The sequence below is a fragment of the Hakea prostrata genome, chromosome 7 (genome assembly GCF_041222555.1).
Source record: "Hakea prostrata isolate BN-2017 chromosome 7, UWA_Hpros_2, whole genome shotgun sequence".
Lineage (NCBI taxonomy): Eukaryota > Viridiplantae > Streptophyta > Magnoliopsida > Proteales > Proteaceae > Hakea > Hakea prostrata.
Window position 1 is genome coordinate 21,622,184 of NC_142606.1, and position 17,270 is coordinate 21,639,453.

At 37.5% G+C, this 17,270-nt stretch overlaps 2 protein-coding genes across 4 annotated transcripts; one reads left to right on the plus strand and one right to left on the minus strand.

The window, feature by feature from the left end:
• Positions 1 to 210: 210 nt before the first annotated feature.
• Positions 211 to 11,485, plus strand: LOC149010519 (nucleoside hydrolase 3-like). 2 transcript variants are annotated; one of them, XM_089163691.1, is made up of 13 exons: positions 211 to 300; positions 1,504 to 1,779; positions 2,046 to 2,225; positions 2,488 to 2,601; positions 3,750 to 4,085; positions 4,252 to 4,428; positions 4,575 to 4,865; positions 5,255 to 5,377; positions 5,617 to 5,814; positions 6,040 to 6,275; positions 8,227 to 8,431; positions 10,088 to 10,393; positions 11,031 to 11,485. In XM_089163691.1, exons 2-13 carry the CDS (start codon positions 1,600 to 1,602, stop codon positions 11,319 to 11,321), a joined length of 2,637 nt encoding a protein of 878 aa, XP_089019817.1. In that variant the 5' UTR covers positions 211 to 300; positions 1,504 to 1,599; the 3' UTR covers positions 11,322 to 11,485. The 2 variants fall into 2 exon arrangements, with proteins under 2 accessions (XP_089019817.1, XP_089019818.1); XM_089163692.1 differs by lacking the exon at positions 211 to 300 and adding an exon at positions 822 to 1,397.
• A 2,884-nt stretch (positions 11,486 to 14,369) lies between these two features.
• Positions 14,370 to 16,119, minus strand: AHP1 (histidine-containing phosphotransmitter 1). 2 transcript variants are annotated; one of them, XM_089161777.1, is made up of 6 exons: positions 15,728 to 16,117; positions 15,396 to 15,526; positions 15,224 to 15,292; positions 14,886 to 14,957; positions 14,677 to 14,749; positions 14,370 to 14,585 (listed from the first exon to the last, which is right to left on the minus strand). In XM_089161777.1, exons 1-6 carry the CDS (start codon positions 15,785 to 15,787, stop codon positions 14,535 to 14,537), a joined length of 456 nt encoding a protein of 151 aa, XP_089017903.1. In that variant the 5' UTR covers positions 15,788 to 16,117; the 3' UTR covers positions 14,370 to 14,534. The 2 variants fall into 2 exon arrangements, with proteins under 2 accessions (XP_089017903.1, XP_089017904.1); XM_089161778.1 differs by lacking the exon at positions 14,886 to 14,957 and having other exon boundaries at positions 15,728 to 16,119.
• Between the last annotated feature and the right edge of the window lie 1,151 nt (positions 16,120 to 17,270).

Consider the following 17,270-nt stretch of genomic DNA (forward strand, 5'->3'; position numbering starts at 1 on the left):
TTTGATACCATTATAAGAGAGATCTTTACATAGTGCAGTATATTTGAATCTTGGTAAAGAAAATAAGAAAGTAAGTAATATTTTATGATTTATCCATATAAATTGTTCTAATCCACCATTATAAGAAGAGACTTTTGGTCAATGTAGTATAAAACCCAGATTAGTGGATGATCTTCTTGGATTCGAAATTTTAATTTTCTGGGTTTTGATGCCTATGAACAGGAGCTTAAGAGTTTTCAGACCCATGTAGTGGTGTCTCTGGCATAATCTTTCCTTGAGTTGTATTCTTCAAAACTTAAGGTATACGCTATCAGCTGCTTTATTAGTTGAAGAGGCATTGAAGATAGGAACAGCTAGCACTATCAGTTTATCACTGTCCAAGCATGTCGTCTTTTTTTCTGGCAGATCTATCCAAACATATTTGGATTGGAGTCTGCAAAAATATGATCAAGTCACCATCCAGTATCTTCTCAGTTGTCCACATTCTTTGATTCATTCCCAATTCACTCGTTTTCATTCTTCTTTTTCAAAGGTTTGACAACCAAATGGTTAAAACCAACCAAAGAAAGATTACGAAAACAAAAAGGTCAAGCTCTCATCAAATTTCTTCCAATCATGTGAAGTTTGAAGTCAAGGCAGAGGCAGAAACCCATTTAAGAAATCCAAATTATCCAATATTTCTAGTCCATTCCCTGTTATCTTCAAACCCATATTCCAATATTTCTGCTACCTTATCTTGTCGACTTGTTTATGGTCCCTGCAATGGATTCTGGAAAATACAAAATATCAACACCAACAACCATTCCTTTTCCACACCCTTCTGGTGTCTCCACTCTCCGATGAAGATTCAAACTTGGGCTTTTTTTTTCTTTTTCTTTTTTTTCATTTTAAATTTTGATGTTATATAAGTGAAAAATAACTGGATCTCTTGTAATCATTTCACAAGATTTTCCTTTAAGCAATAATTACGAGAGGGGAAGTCAAGAAAAAGAAGCTTTGTTCACTAGTGTCTCTCTTATGTATGAAACAATGGACGCACCTCTCCCTTCCTTTCCAACTCTCTATCTATCTATCTCTCTCTCGATCATTCCAAGGATCTTGCAAATGAAGACGACTCTCGTCTCTTCTCATCGTCTACGGTTTACCCTGTTTACTTCATGTACATATCTAGCTCCTACATATACAATTTACCCTCGTTCTATTTACCATGAAGGACGAAATGGATCAATTGATCATGGAAATCCACTAGGAAGCAAAGTCGCCATTGGGCATTGCACTTATAAGTCTCACCCTTGTCTCTTCCCTTTGTGTCTCGGTTTCTGAACCTCTGTCCTCAATTTACTGCCTGGGTTCTCTTCATCTACTTCAGTACTCCTACTGGGCCACCATTAATGCATGTATTGGTGCTTTAGTTTTGAATTCTCTCCGCCATTTGCTGCTCTTTGTTGTTGTTCTTGTTGTGATTGGAATGGAAGTAACGGTTACTCTTAAATTTTTTTTCAGGGGTGAGAGACTGATGGAACAGTTTTTGATGTAGAAATTGATTCTGGTTTCACGTAACACGTGAGAAAATTGTGGGTTCTCTCTTGTGCTGCAAGAATGTTGTTTCTGGGGAGACTTCTATGGTCAATGGCTCTGTTTGGGCTTCTCGGTTGGGCAGAGCTTAGCTCTGTGAATGCCATGCCAAGACGGATTCTTTTGGATACAGATGTTGATACTGATGATTTCTTTGCACTCTTGTATCTGTTGAAGCAAAACCAATCAGAATTTCAATTGCAGGTTTTGCTTCTCTGTTTTCACAAATTAAATTTCTTCCTTGATAACTTATGGTCTTGCTTCTGCTTCGTATCTCTAGTGTAGCTTCTCGGTTGGGAGAATGTCATTTTGTGGGTGTGTTTGGAAACTGTCGGATTGTCTCTTTGGTGAATATACGTAGTCAAATTTTAAGTGCTTCTTCTTATGCCTTGATAGGTCTTTTTCTCAGGATTTCTTCTTCTTTTTTTTTCTCCCATGGAACTGCAACATGATATGTTACATTGCTATAGGCTGTTACTGTCAACTCCAATTCATGGAATGATGCTGGGCACGCTGTGAATCAATTGTACGACCTTCTCTATATGATGGGTCGGGACGATATTCAGGTTGGAGTTGGAGGTGATGGTATAATATTAGAAGATGGCACCATATCTCCAAACGTTGGTGGATATCTTCCTATAATTGAACAGGTACTGGACTATTGCCTACAACTGGTTGAATCCATAGTGCTTATGACATTTGTCAAATCATTTCTAGGGAATTTGTAGCCAACTCTCCTGCAACTAAGTTAATATATTACTCATAACAGTCTTAGAGAGATGTAATCTCATTTCCTACAAGATAATGCTGTTGGAAGTTGGAACCTTGATTTTGAAGCTTTGTTCCCCGCTAGGTAGTCAATACTTTTTCCTATCTGTGTTTACATTATTCTGATGTTGAAAATATGTACAGGGAAACTCAACAGCAGGAGCTTGTAGGTATAGACAATCTATACCTGTAGGGCGGTTTGGGGGGCGGTTGGATATTGGGACAAATTATGGCGTACGAAGAGGATTTCTTCCACAGGTATCAAGCTTTCCTCCTCAAATGGTTTCCTATATATGCAGGATAACCCGACATAAATATTTTTTCATTCTTGATGCAAGTGTCTTGTTAATTTCTGTTTTTTAATTGTTTGTCTCATCTGGTCATTGTTATGAACTGTAGACCATCCAATTCTTTGATCTGATTTTAGTTCTCTCTATCTTTGATTTGCTTCATTTGTTACCTATTCTAATTTTCGCATCTCCAAAATTATGCGTACTACATTTTTATTGTGGGGTTAACCTTCCCAAACATCTTTCTACATGTTCCGAATTGCAGAGTTATTTTTGGCAGTCAAATCAAACTTAAAACACTGTGTCAGTACTATTTAATTTTACTGTTGAAAGCAGAGTACATTTTTGGCATGGAGATCATGGTGTGAAAATTGTTGCCAAAACCATAGGTGCATACTAAAATAGAATGTAGAATGAAGGTGAAATCAGGGAAGTTAATACAAATATGCTGCATCACCCATAAGTATATGGAGGGCAAATTGACCAATGCTATTGGTAAAACTAATAAGTTGGAACGAAGAATAAGACTGACATGCAAAATGGACTGAAAGATGCGTCATCAGTCATCAGGTGAGTTTATAGAAGGAAATATAGATGCTCAACTGGAATGGCTAGGGAAACTCTGTAAATAAGAGAGTTCAAAATGTTTGGGCATGTACAGAGACATATAATGATACCTGTGACAACATGCTAGGTTCAGGTCCAAAGTAGTAGGAAGCGTGAAAGTGATTTAGGCTGTTAGAACTATTGGAACAGTAGCTTTTAATATGTCTCTGGATAGATTGGAATGCTGTACCTCACTGTATGTTGCAAATCTTAATGTAGTTGGATGGTCATCATATTTAACCAATGCCAGTTTGTTTGACACTATTGAGAACTAGTTGTTGCGTGCTTTACGCTAGCTAATATCAAAGTAGAAACAGTTATTTCCTTAATCTAGCTCCAGTAAGAACTGTATCATTCCTGATTTCAAAAGATATGCTACTTGCTGGCTAAAATAAAGATATTGTTGAGCTAGCATTTGATTCTCTACTTCTGTATTATATGAGCACAGCCTCATTCTCTGCTTCTCTTGTTTTGTGCTATTGACTTTTTTCTAATATTTTTTTAAATCAGGGAGACAGGAAATATTCCCCTCTTCGCCAACCCACTGCTCAAGAAGTTCTGATTGACACAATATCCAAGGGCCCCCTAACTCTATTTTTGATTGGGACACATACTAACATTGCCATTTTCCTTATGACTAATCCTCATCTGAAGAAAAATATTGAGCATATTTATGTGATGGGTGGTGGTGTGAGGTCAAAAAACCCAACAGGTTGTTGCCCAAAGAATGCCAGCTCCTCTTGCACGCCTCGCCAGTGTGGGGACCATGGAAATTTGTTTACTGCCTACACTAGAAATCCTAATGCAGAGTTTAATATATTTCAAGATCCTTTTGCAGCTTACCAGGTAATTAAATTGATTCAAGGAGTTGCTCAGCTAAGTATGTAAATGAATAAACTGAAACAAAAAGATATACAATTACCATTAAAGAAAAGATTGAATACTCCTTATCTACTGACCATGATTGTAAATACTTGTTATAAGCTGTTTATATATTTCATTTTGGTTGTAGGTTTTCCATTCTGGCATCCCAATTACCCTAGTTCCCTTGGATGCAACAAACACAATCCCCGTAACTGAGAAGTTTTTTTTGGAATTTGAAAAGAGACAGCAAACATACGAGGCACAGTACTGCTTCCAGTCCTTAAAAATGACCCGTGATACTTGGTTTGATGACCAATATTATACGGTAATCAATTTATTGGAATTAATAGATGAGTTTTATTCATTTGTATTATCTTGACCTCCTACATTTTCTTGCTGTAAAATAACATGGCAACGATTATTCCTTTCAGTCAACAAGATGGGCTAATAAATATTGAATGACCTTTTCAGAGCTACTTCATGTGGGACTCATTTATGTCTGGTGTGGCATTGTCAATCATGCATAACATGCACAAACATGATGGTGAAAATGAATTTGCTGAGATGGAATACATAAACATAACAGTTGTGACTTCAAACAATCCATATGGAGTATCTGATGGTTCAAATCCATTTTTTGACAAACGTTTAAAGCCTAAGTTTCATCTTCAAAAGAATGGAGTGCATAGTGGTCATGTAATGACAGGAATTGAGGATCCATTTTGCCTTGTGGACAATGGAAAAGCAAAAGGGAAATGTGAGGTAGATGTTCCATTCAATTTTTGTTAGATAATTTTGGCTGTTTGCTAGATTGTTTTTAATTTTGATGTATTAATAAGTCCATGGTTTCTGATTCACCATTTAAGAGAATTTGTGTCATAGTGTAGGCATGTAGCTTAAATATACTTGAGTTTTCCTACCAGAGATCCGGGGGGGAAATGTCTATGGTTTGTTTTTCAGTAAAGGAGAAAAAGGAACCTCGGTGGAGAGGGGGTTGGAGGGGCAAAATGATAAATGATGTGACACTTTCCAGTCCAAGCTATAAATTCTCCACTGAAAAGTTTGTTCATGTTCCATTTAGGAGTTATTGTGTAGTTTGACCTTCAAAAGAAAAGCACATTTCTACTACAGAATTTAACCAATGGAAACAGGATGGTTACACAGAGGAGATAAATGGTGCAGAGGCTGTGCGAGTTCTTGTTGCTACGAAGGCAAAGCCAAATAAAGATATTAACAGTTCACTTGACAGAGAATATTTCAAAAGTTTCTTGGATGTAAGTGCTTTTCTTACTTCTTTCCTGTACAGTTCTGTTTCATATAAATATGTCATAAGCATATATATTTTGCGGAGATAGTTTTTCAAATGAATCAAGTGAATGGAGATTGATTAAGTATTCAGTTTGTCATTCACTCCCCCCCCCCCCCCTTGTGGGTAGGGTGTGGGGTGGTGGAGCTACATTTCCTTCCCAACATATACAACTGAAAAATTCTAACTCTCTATTCGCAAGTGTAGGTTTTGAATCTCCCTCAAGGAACTGGGAGATTTAATTTTACAACACAGTTTCCTTATTATAAAGAAGTTATCTACAAAATGGATTTTGGGAGTAGAAAATTGGGAAAACCTTTCATATTCGACATGGATATGAGTGCTGGAGATTTTGTAGCTCTGATCTACCTCCTAAAAGTTCCTGTTGAAGTAATCAATCTCAAGGTAAAATGGATGTCCTCCTTTTTCTGTTTGTACTGGTTATGACAGCCTCTACAAATATCTTAATGTAGCTTTGATTAATATGAATTATTTCTGATGTTGAAATTATTAGGTTTAGCAAAAAATGATGAGGGACTCAAGGTCCAGTACTGGAACCAGTTTTCATTGAATCTGAAATTGATTTTAATATGTATATACGTTTCTTCCCCCCAACCCCTTCTTTCTCAGGGAATATTGGTAAGTCCAACTGGCTGGGCAAATGCTGCTACCATAGATATCATATATGATGTACTACATATGATGGGCCGTGATGACATCCCAGTTGGTCTTGGTGATGTATATGCTCTTAACCAAACTTATGGAGACTGCAGGTACACCAAAGCTATTCCAAATGGTAGTGGTGGATTTATAGACTCTGATACACTTTATGGGCTTGCTCGCTATTTGCCACGTAGCCCTAGAAGGTAAGCTGTACAAACTCATCTATTGTACTCAATATTAATGTATTGGGTATAATTCTGTATGATTCAGATGTTAGTCAATTTTCCAATGTTCATAATTGTGATCTCGATTCTTGAGTAGAATTTATAGATCAATACTTGAGTATCTTTTGGTGCAAGAAACATTTCGGTAGAACTCAAATGCTATTTCTTTTCAATTCATGTTGATTGAAAATTTACCATTATCACATCGTATTAATTATTTTCCTGAAAATGCTACCCATGTGAACACAATATAACAAGATATGTCTTCTACTTTGCTTAAACATTGTAATGATGAATTTCCTCAGAATATTATTTTTCAGGTTAAGGTTCCTTTGGAAAGATCCTTATCTGGATCTCATTTTAGACCTTGAAGAAGGGATTACTTTTTTTTGTTTGGAAACAATGATAGATTTGTAGGATTGAGAAAATTTTGTGGTTTTATTCCATTAGTAGAAATTTGTGGACCCCTGTAGCCATGACCATACAGGGATAAAGGATGCCTTGGGAGACTTACACTTAGCTTAATGTTTTTTACTGAACTCAGTAATGTCTCAAACATGAATTGGGGATATTTTTCCTTTTCCCCTGTTGAGAAAATTAGTTCCAATATTGAAGTCTTTTCAGCTGGGTTTGATATATTGAGGGAACAATGCAGCTTCTTCTTTTTTTCATTTCCTTTTCCCTCCCTTTAAATGACTTCTAGTTGTAGGGCTTGTGTTATGGCTGATAAAGAACTAAGATCACTTGCCAGGAGAATTATATGACAAAGCATGAAATATTAATTTTATGAAACTGTCAAGAACACATTGACAAGTTCGTCTTGAAGATTAGGTAAACCATTTGACCAGGTGGTGAAAGCAGGATTAGATCTAGGTAAGAAAAGCAACTTCAAGTTCAAGCAAGAGGTGGAACAGACTGGAACTTCCAACTTCCAAATATCTGGAATCTTTTTGTGTTTATATGCACTATTGGTTATAACATAATTAAGAAAAAGAATGACTAAGCATGTCAAACTAGAATTGGACCAGGTTGTCTTTCTTTTTCTCTTTTTCTTTTTGGGGTCAATGAGTAAAGAATTCATTTGAATTTTATGCATATGATGTTACTATCAGTTTTTCTTCAGCACATCTTATCTAGGATTAGTAAGATTGCATTTAGTACATCATTGCTGGGGAGTGAATGGAAGAGGGAGTCTGAAGTGAACTGGGTTCTTGCATAAGAAAGATAATCTTCCAGAAAAATGCCATACTTAACGGGGAATAGACATGGAAAGCAATACCATATCTCAAAATATTTGGAATAAACATTGTTCAAACATGGATCACTCCAAAAGCTAAGATCCTTTGTTTCTCTTGGCACCTCCACTGGAGCATTTTTGGTCTGGAAAGTTTTAAGAGAACCTGAAGCTACCGTGTGCTCCATTTCTTGTCTCTCTTGTGTTGTTTTCAGGCTTACCTAGACTTGTTATGGGGATTCAAGAGCGCAGAAAGAGCCTATGTAAAAAAAATTATTTGCGGAAATTTCAAACATGGTAAATTCTCAGAAGCACACCAGTGTCTTGCCCAAGAAAAAGAACTTTCTGTCCTATCAAGAAAAATACACACTCTGTGAAGATTGTTTTCTTCATGTTATTCCTTTATTTTCTCTAGAGTCCCTAGTATTAAACGAGTAATAGCCGGCTATTTGCTTTGCTGGCATCACTCATTGTAGTCAAGACAGTTGTCTCCTCCATATAGGCAACATTTGGGAGGGACTTGATCAACATCAAACTGCAAAGAAACTTTTGTCTGGTTGCTGAATTCATGGCCTTTTCCATTCTGAGACATAAATACATTTTGTTAGCAGACTTCATATATTTTTTTTTCTATCAATGTCATATTACAAGAGCTCTATGAGTGTATATTTGTGACACTTCGGAGTTGAATTTCAGGTACACAGCAGAAAACTCTGTGGAATATGGGGCTCCTAGAGATACTGCTCACCCTGAACTTAGACAACCCCTTGCTTTAGAAGTTTGGAAAAACATTTCAGGATCACTGGATTCAGGGTCAAAAATTTCTATATTGACCAATGGACCTTTGACAAATTTGGCAAACATTATTCTTTCAGATAAGAACTCCAGCTCAATGATTCAGGTCCGTTTTTATTCTTTTGCAGTCTCATAAATCACGGAAAAGATTTGCACTCAATGCAGAAGAATGATAAAATAAATTATTTATTATTGCCAGGAAAAATTTCCTGTGTTCATCTTTCCAAAGATATATCTTAATTACCCCTTAATAAGAAGAATCATTCTCATCACAAGTGCGTGCCTTTATAACCTTGTGGGAAGATTATTATGTGTTAGCTTGCATTTGATAACACAATAGATCATATTGTTGAAGAGAATTTCTCTGTTTGAAAAAAAGTAATAAACTAAACTTGTAAAATTTAACCCTAGATGTTCATGGCTGGATAACCATATCAAGCTGCAAGGTGTTGCCATTTTTGCAAGAAACACTTCAACAGTCCAAGAGAAACTACAATTGAGCCAAGAAAGAATGGACCAATGAAGCTTGTGGAGTAGTGTGTTCAATATTTCAACCATGTGTGGATTTCATTTTGGTTTGACTTAGGGGTGCAAGTTTGGCCCTGGTGGCCATGACCGACCTGAACCCATACAGCGACTGGGCTCAAGATATTGGCACTATGAACAGGTCAGAGCCAAAATATTTTAGTCCTTAATCAGGTCCAAGGGTGGTCTAGGATTATTGTTCGTCCCCCCCCCTCCCCGGACCCATCCCTGGTTTTTTGGCTTCATTCTCACCTTGATTTTGGTCCTAATGTACCAAAATTAACTAGGGCCACTCAGGGACAGGGACAGGGACAGGGATAGCAGCAGAGAGATCAAGGATAGGGGCACGACCATCAGGGATAGCGATAGAGATAGGGCCAATCCATCCAGACCTAGCCCAATCAGGAACAATTAGGGTGGGATTGGGCTTGGCTTGGCCCATCAGGGTTCAAGGTCATGCTTAGCTAAGACCATTCAGCACTAGGATTGGGTTTGGAAAAGCCCAGTCAAGCCCATCCGTGTTGCAGCCCTAGTCTGACTCACTTCCATAGATTAACCTTGTGGAGGAACCTTTGGCTATAATGAATGCCACTACATTTTCACTTTCTTCCCCCACCCCCAACTGCCTTGGAAATGGTTCTATTTTTTTTCCCTCATCAAATTTATTCTAGAATAGATGTGTTATCTTTTTTCTCTCAACCCATAAAACAACTCCCACCTAAAATGATCAGTGAGTGCCTTAAATTTATTTGAGTTGATAGCCAGCTATATAAGAGGGAACTAGTTTGTGTCATAACTTGAAAATGTTCTTCGTCTTATTAGAATGCTTGTTTTCTCTCATTCCATAGGCACCTGATATGGCATGAGCTTCCTATAGCACCCATTTTGATCACGGCTGAGAAGAAAACATTATCATCAAATCTGATGCATAGTTCTACATCCTTCATTTCAAAATGATAAGTGCAAATTATATCAGATAAAACAATTCCATATAGAGGAGAGCAAGACAGGACATGCAGAGATGAATTTGAAATCCTCTAAAAGAAGTTTATGAGCTAATCATTTATTGTTCTAGCTTTTATTGATGTTTGACATGAGCCGCAGGAATCCTTATTCTATGACACTATATAAGACAATTTATGCTATTAAATCAGTAGTATTTTTTGTTTTTGCTTTCTTGATACCATGCCCTATGCTGGCCTACTTTTTTTCTTGATTGCTTTTTGTTCCAATGCAGAATATATACATAGTTGGGGGACACATCAGCTCTGACAATATTGATTATGGAAATGTCTTCAGTGTTCCTTCAAACAAGTATGCAGAACTAAACATGTTTCTTGACCCTTTGGCTGCAAAGACAGTTTTCAACTCAGAACTCAACATCACACTCATCCCCCTTGGCATTCAACGGAAAGTGAATTCTTTTCGGAAGATTCTGGAAAGTTTGAGGCTTACAAAGAGGACTCCTGAAGCTGTGTTTACCTATCGTTTACTGTCAATTCTACATTATTTGCAGCATAACCATCAAATGTATCATCATATGGTAAAGTAATGTCGATTTCTGAAACATCCTAGAGGAAATTCCTATTGAATTACGATCACCTTATCAGAGTAAGATGACCTTGTGAAGTTCTTAGTGTTGTGTGATTCAGATAGATCAATAGGGTGTTCAACACATGCATGTTGAACAAAGCAAATGGATTTACCTAAGCATTTCAATGAAAAGCAACTAAATTCTTTTGGTCGTTCCAAGTCTTTATCGTTTTGTCTGCCTACTTGCACTCATGCACTGCCATTAGACCATAGCTTTGTGTACTTCAGAGAGAGTAGTAGGTGGTTGACATCCTGGGAATCTTCACTTTTCACTGTTATGTAAGGGACATCACTGAATCTCAGCCAGCCAATATGAAGAGCTGGTTTGAGTTGAGTATACCAAAACTCTACAATAGATGCCAAAGGTTATAACCACTTCTTATCCAACCCACCTCATATCCAATGAAAGTGAGACTTGCAACAGGATGTGGCCCTTTTATGGGACCATCTTCCTTTATCCATAATAGTGGGTTCAAAACTACCCATTTGCATTGTGTGTGTTTATGAATTTGAATAGAAGTTTGCTCTGCTCTTCTTTTTCTTGCAGCTTGAGTATATCATCGTTTCTATTGTTTATTCTGCATCAGGATATATTCCTAGGAGAAATCCTTGGTGCAACCATAGCAGTTGGTAACGATCCTCACTTGCACCCAATCTTGGAAGTCAAGCCTGTCAAGGTCATTGCTGTGGGTGATGAATCCAGAGATGGACAAATTTTCATTGATGAAAAGCAAGGGAAATTAGTCAGGATATTGGAAAGTGTGAAGCCAATGAAGTATTATGATCATTTTGCAGAACTACTTGGTGATAAATTGCAATCTGCTGTGATTGGCAGCTTTGAGGAGCAGAAAATAATGTGGAGCACACCATCAAATTAAACTATGGATAATTAGTAAGCGAAAGCTGAAGTATTCTCAAATAGTAGTAATTTATTCATTTTTATTTGTTGATAGACAACAGTCTTACTTGTATTACTCCAGATTTCTTCACTCAGTGACTTGTGGAATATCAGTTTCTGAATAGATAAAAGAAATTGATTCTCCCTGCCTTTTTTCCTCTTGTCTGAATTAGAATGCTCCCAATGCATTCATTTTTTGATCTGCATCATCTTTCATGATATCAATCATCTAACCTATATCCAATAGATTGATAATTAAAATCATTCAAAATTTAAATAAAATAGTATTTGTTCAATACTTGTCTGTTGGAAATTGGGTTTTTTTCCTTCATTACTGGGTGACTGTGTTGCCCTTTGCTGTTGGATGGTCACTTCGGATGAATGAAGAGAATCACTGTATTGGGGTGCATCTGTACCAATACAGTTCAGTGTTCAGTGGAAATCTTGAGCTGATATATTATCAGCCTGTAGTTTTCTTTGTTTGTATAAAGACAGCTTTCGAGCCCCATATATAAGAAGGGTGCTTGAGCACTGAAGCAACCTTTTGGCCATATCGTGCTGGAGCAATGTCAGGTTCTGCAACGCACTGGATTACTTTTCTCTAGCATGTGAAGAAAGGCAGAGTGCATAATACATGTGTAGAATTTCATAGAAACTTTCTTTTTTGTTTAGTGGTGGAGGGACAGAATTTGGATCACCTGGATGTATGGCGGGGGGGGTTGGGGGGGGGGGGGGTTGGTGGGGTGTAGACTATCCTGGGGGGAAGCTGAGTCGGACTTGGGGGAGGGGGTTTTATTGTTGGGGGATGATTATATTTGTTTCACATTGGTCTTTACTGCTATTTGGGCTACTCTGTACTTCTCATGTCTTTTCTGTTCCTGCATCCTTCTTTCCTCTATGGATGCCATATCTTTTCTGTGCTACAGAAGACCATTTTCCAAAATTAAAAAGAGAAAAATAATGACCCCTTCACTTGCAAACAATGAAAACGTTTGCTGTAAGGACCTTGAACTCTAATGAACAGAAACTCTCAAAACTTGACAGTGAAACTAATTACCAGCAAGAAAGTTTGCTCTCTTCTGGATCAGAGGTAAAGTAGTTTAGAATATCTGCTATTTCAAGTATTTTTGGTGAATACAACTTCAGATAATTATGTCTTTCATTGATTACAGGGTTCAGAAGCATTGAACAATTTATCATTGGATGGAAAATTTTCCTTTTCGGTTCTTCTCAATTTTCTTCCATAAGGTAAATTATACCACTCCCAGTCTCTTTTTCTTGTCAATTATGTTTCTAGTCTCTCATCTACCATGACATCTTACTTTAATGAGTTGAGAAGTTTTCAAGTCCTCTATTTGAACATTATTCAATCATCAATCAACTAATAAATGTACATTTTTTTTACCACTTATGATCAGCCTTAAGAATTCATGCCTCGGAACCTGACAATTCCTTCTACAACTAGTGTTCAGAGTGGTGGTGCAAGACTTCTGGGGTTCTATGAGGATGTCAAACCTGGCTTGCCCTCCTAAAACTTCAGGTTGGACTGGTGTGGCAGATTTCTATCAGCACTAACAAGCTCAGGGTCCTACTTGATGAAACTCACTTCTTGGGTTTTCCTTTTAATTTCAAGTTTTGATTGGATGAACTGTGAAACAAATGTGGTATTTGATCAGGATAGAGTTTCAACTCTATGAAAGATACCAATGTGTTAGGTTAGGTTTCTATTTTTATCATCCTTGCCGTTTCTATTTAAACCCTAAAAGGGTTTCTAGTAGTGCAGTCAATTGGTTGATTTTACCTGCTCTGAGTTTCCTTAATAGTTAGGAAAAGTAAAATTGAAAATTGAATGTAGAGACCATCCAACTCAGCTAATTGGAACCACCTAGAGTACAATGGATAAAGCAGAGAGAGAATGTGAAAAACTACATGAGAATATTTTCATAGAAATCAAAACAGGGTTAATCTAGGGTCATTATAATTTGTAAATCATTTATATTTTCTCACTATTTGAATAAAATTTGAGAATTCTATTTCAGCATCAGCCAAATATTGTTGCCAAAGGTAGGATGTAGCTTTTATGAAGAGGGTTAGAGGATTGGAATGGATCAATTTGACGTCCATCATATGTTTCAATGCTGGAGTGGTGAAATTAGCACCATAACCTTTCGTCGGGTGCCTAGATTTCCGTTCTTGTTCGCAAGAAGTCATAATTGAGACCAAATTACCCTAAAAAGAGATTATTGACTAAGGAATAACTTTTCAAACCTTCGTAAATAAAAGTAGAAATGAAACATGACACTTTCTATTTTAAACCTTGGATCAAAGGATTTTATCTTCACCTTAGTCGGCAGAAGAATCCTCCATAAAGATTATTAAGAATTGATTCTCAAGATAATTCTCCTCTACTTAAAATAGATTATTTGACATTTTGACTTTTATTAGATAAGGTGAAAATTTGATTGTTGGGAAAATTTCGGTGATCAATCACAATCATATGACATTTCATGTTTATGTGTCTTTCTCTCTGTGGCATCAGTTTATTAGAGTGTAATCTCCATCATCATTGATGTGGAGTGAATATTCCTCTAACACTGAAATCGTGAGGAAGAATCGTCTCCCATATATTAATTTCTGAACTTTATTAAAGAATCTGATCCTGTATTTCATACGCCTTCTTTCATCCAAATCCAACAAGGGCATGCCCTTCTCCAATCTATTGAGTCAGGAAAAGCCTGGATCTTCATGTCTCATCTCTATACCAATTGGCTTTCTTCTGAAATTCTTCAGGGTTTCATTAGAGATTTAGCTAGAAAACCTTGTAATCTGGAATCTGGATTGTATTTTATTGTAATGAAAGTCCAAAGTCCCAAACAGATGCTGTTGCTGCAATTGGGTAAACGTAACATCAACCTATTGAATGGTAAGAGCAAGTGTCTATATTGGAGAGAAAATTGCCTCATCTGATCGCACAACAGATGCTTTTCCCTCTCAGTGCATCATCAAATCATCATACAGAGCCCAAAAGTTTAATAGTTAAAAGAGAACTTTTTTTTCTTCATAAGTGAAGTAGATTGCATTGTCAATAATAAAACAAAAGCTCATAAAAAGCTTCTTTACATCTCCACTCTCGCACACACATTCCTTTTTCTTCACTCTCGTGTTCTCTGCTCAAGTGGCCACACAATAGCAATTATTCCATCATTGGAACTGACCCACCAGCTGCCACTATCTGTTGCTCCAACTGCAGAAAATGAAAAGAAAAGTTCAGGCTCTTCACCACACACACAGAGAGAGAGAGAGAGAGAGAGAGAAAGAAGGTTCTTAATGCTCACCCTGAATAAGGATTCAAGCTTGTTCTTCACAAGGAAGTACTCCTGTTTCACTTGTTGCAAACATCTGAGACACCTGCACCAGATTATTGTATTGAATAGAAGATAAAGACCCCACTGCTTTTAGTACTGATTCTTTTGATTAGGTTAAAGAGGTTAGAACTTAGAAGTCATGATGGAAGGAAATCTTTACTAAAGTATGCAAACCTCACCCTTCAGTGTTCTGCATCTCACAAAAGTTGCGAAACGCAATGCAGGCATTTTTAACCCTCTGTGCACCTATGCTGTTGCCCAGATGAAATTTCTTTATTTTTCATATAATAACCACAATAAACATGTACAAGAAACAAAATTTAGCTGTTTTATTCTATTACTGCCCTGTCTCAGATACTTGATTCTCTTAAGAGTCATTACTGATGGGATTTATTTCCAAGATCCACAGGTTTGGCTTATAGGACTTTCCATAAACATAAAGAGATTGCAGTAACATGAAGATACCAAGGGAGAAGGAAGCAAGGCACTAACAGAGGGGGGGGGGGGGGGGGAATACCTGGAGCTGCTACCCTTAAGCTGGTGAACATGGGCATCCACCTTCTTGAAATCTACTATCTGCTGATCACTGTACAAGGACAAAAGGAAAAAGAGGACAAAATTAAGCAAGAGTTAAACCTGTAGACCAAGGGAGTAAGGAAAATAAAAATGGGATGAGCTTGAATCCTTACAGAGCTCTGCCCAAATCGTTGAGAAGCCTCTCTGAATCTTCAAAGAAGAGAGAAACGACTTCAACAACGAAATCGGGGTTGCTTTCGTCTTGCAGTTGCTGAAGCTGAGTGAATTGATCATCCAGAAATCCCTTCTCGACACCAAGAACCCATCATCAAAACTTTCAACCAACAAACAAACAGAATGAACTGGAAGAGGGAAGAAAGAAAAGAAGAAAAAAAAAACCGAAAGTCCAAGCAAATAGACGAGCCCTGAACCCATCTTATAACTGTTCTTCCTATTTTACCCCAACCATCCATTTTCGGTAGAAATGAACAAACACAAGACTAACCTCACGAAACAAGGAAGCGGTGTAGTCAACAAACCTCCTCTGCATCTGATCTATATCCATGGTTGACTGTAGTCCTCTGTATACCCTTTCCTCCTAGACTGCCTTGCTCTCACCAAACTGAGCTAATATGGTTGATTTTGCAGATCCTATAAATCAACCATATATAACTGGAAAGGAAGGAAGGGAACACCAGTAACTTTGAAGAGATTTGATATATTTAATGTTGGGTTCTCTCAGAGAAACCCGACGAATCTAAAAGATCCTGCTTTTATACGCTACTAATAAAGTACCCCTGTTTCTGCTCCTCTGTTGAGTCAGTCCTCGGGATTTATGCCATATCCCCTCACCCAGAATTCTCAGTTCCTCTCTTCTATTAAACACTCTCCAAAGAACCCCCAAGGCCACCGGCCCCCCACAGGCCACAACCCACCACCATCCAAAACATGCCATCTATACTTCTACTTTCTGTTTTTCCAACCCTTTGTTCAGTAAATTATTGCTTCTCCTCTCTTCTCTCTCTCACGCGCACACACAAAACCGTCCCCTGTCGGGTGGTCACTTCCCTCCCCATATCTATGGAGGGCAAAATTTGAACTCAGTGTAATGATCAACACTAATTTTTGTTTTTTTTGGTAAAGTAATCAACACTAATTACACACGGGAAAACCTCTTTTAGAATACATTAATAATTCGCTTCTGGGTTTACTTCTGGTCAGAGTTTAGTAGCCAGTTTCACACAGTAACCCAAAATCCTTTTCCCATGTATAGTTATAGGGAGGAGACAGACGTATACGTATATGATACTGTATAATTTTTTTCCTCATTCTTTAAACAATTACATATAACCCATAGGGTGTGCGATGTACATGGCTTTTCCCTCTATGAATTGGTGGTGGGAAAGGGAGGGGGGCTCCACACCGTGGGCCAAAAAGAAATCAGAGAAAGACAAGAAGGGGGTCGAGTACAGAAGAGATGTTCCTTCCTTTACCTAATCCTTTCACCCTGTTCCTTCTTTACTCTTCTCATCTTTCTATCATTTTTATCTTCTCTTTTCTTTAAAGAATCTTATCTTGATGGAGGGGACATCTTTGCATGTAAAGAGAGTTAGATCTTGTTTCTGGGTTGGTTGGTTTTATGGTTCTAAGTTGTTATTAGTCTAAGTAGAAGGAGCAGTTTCTTTTCAACTCTCTGTATAATGGTCTTTCTGTTGTGGCTGTTGCTTTCATCTGGGGACACATACTGTTAACGTCATTAATTGCAAAAACAGAATCCAACCTTTCTCGGTGTTATTCAGGCAACTAGGGATTTATAATGGGATCTTTTTCTTATTTTAATTTCTATTTCCATCTTTTTTTATTTGCCTTATTTAGAGTGATGATGCTTGTGGGGAAAGCTGGATCCACCACATACCACACATGAAGTTCTTGACCCTTTTGGATTGGTACTTACTAAGATATTTGTCTTAGTGCAATGGAGGTTGCAACGATTTACAGGTTCAATGCATCTTCAGTTCCTTTCTAACACTCTGAGATTCTCTTAGTTA

Excerpts from the sequence above, each read along its gene's own strand:
- LOC149010519 (XM_089163691.1), top strand. The coding sequence starts at position 1,600 with ATGTTGTTTCTGGGGAGACTTCTATGGTCAATGGCTCTGTTTGGGCTT. Across the intron at positions 5,378-5,616 it reads ATTTCAAAAGTTTCTTGGAT|GTTTTGAATCTCCCTCAAGG; the intron begins GTAAGTGCTTTT and ends TCGCAAGTGTAG. Across the intron at positions 8,432-10,087 it reads ACTCCAGCTCAATGATTCAG|AATATATACATAGTTGGGGG; the intron begins GTCCGTTTTTAT and ends GTTCCAATGCAG.
- AHP1 (XM_089161777.1), bottom strand. The coding sequence starts at position 15,787 with ATGGATATAGATCAGATGCAGAGGAGGTTTGTTGACTACACCGCTTCC. Across the intron at positions 15,293-15,395 it reads AACGATTTGGGCAGAGCTCT|TGATCAGCAGATAGTAGATT; the intron begins GTAAGGATTCAA and ends GTCCTTGTACAG. Across the intron at positions 14,750-14,885 it reads GAGATGCAGAACACTGAAGG|GTGTCTCAGATGTTTGCAAC; the intron begins GTGAGGTTTGCA and ends AATCTGGTGCAG.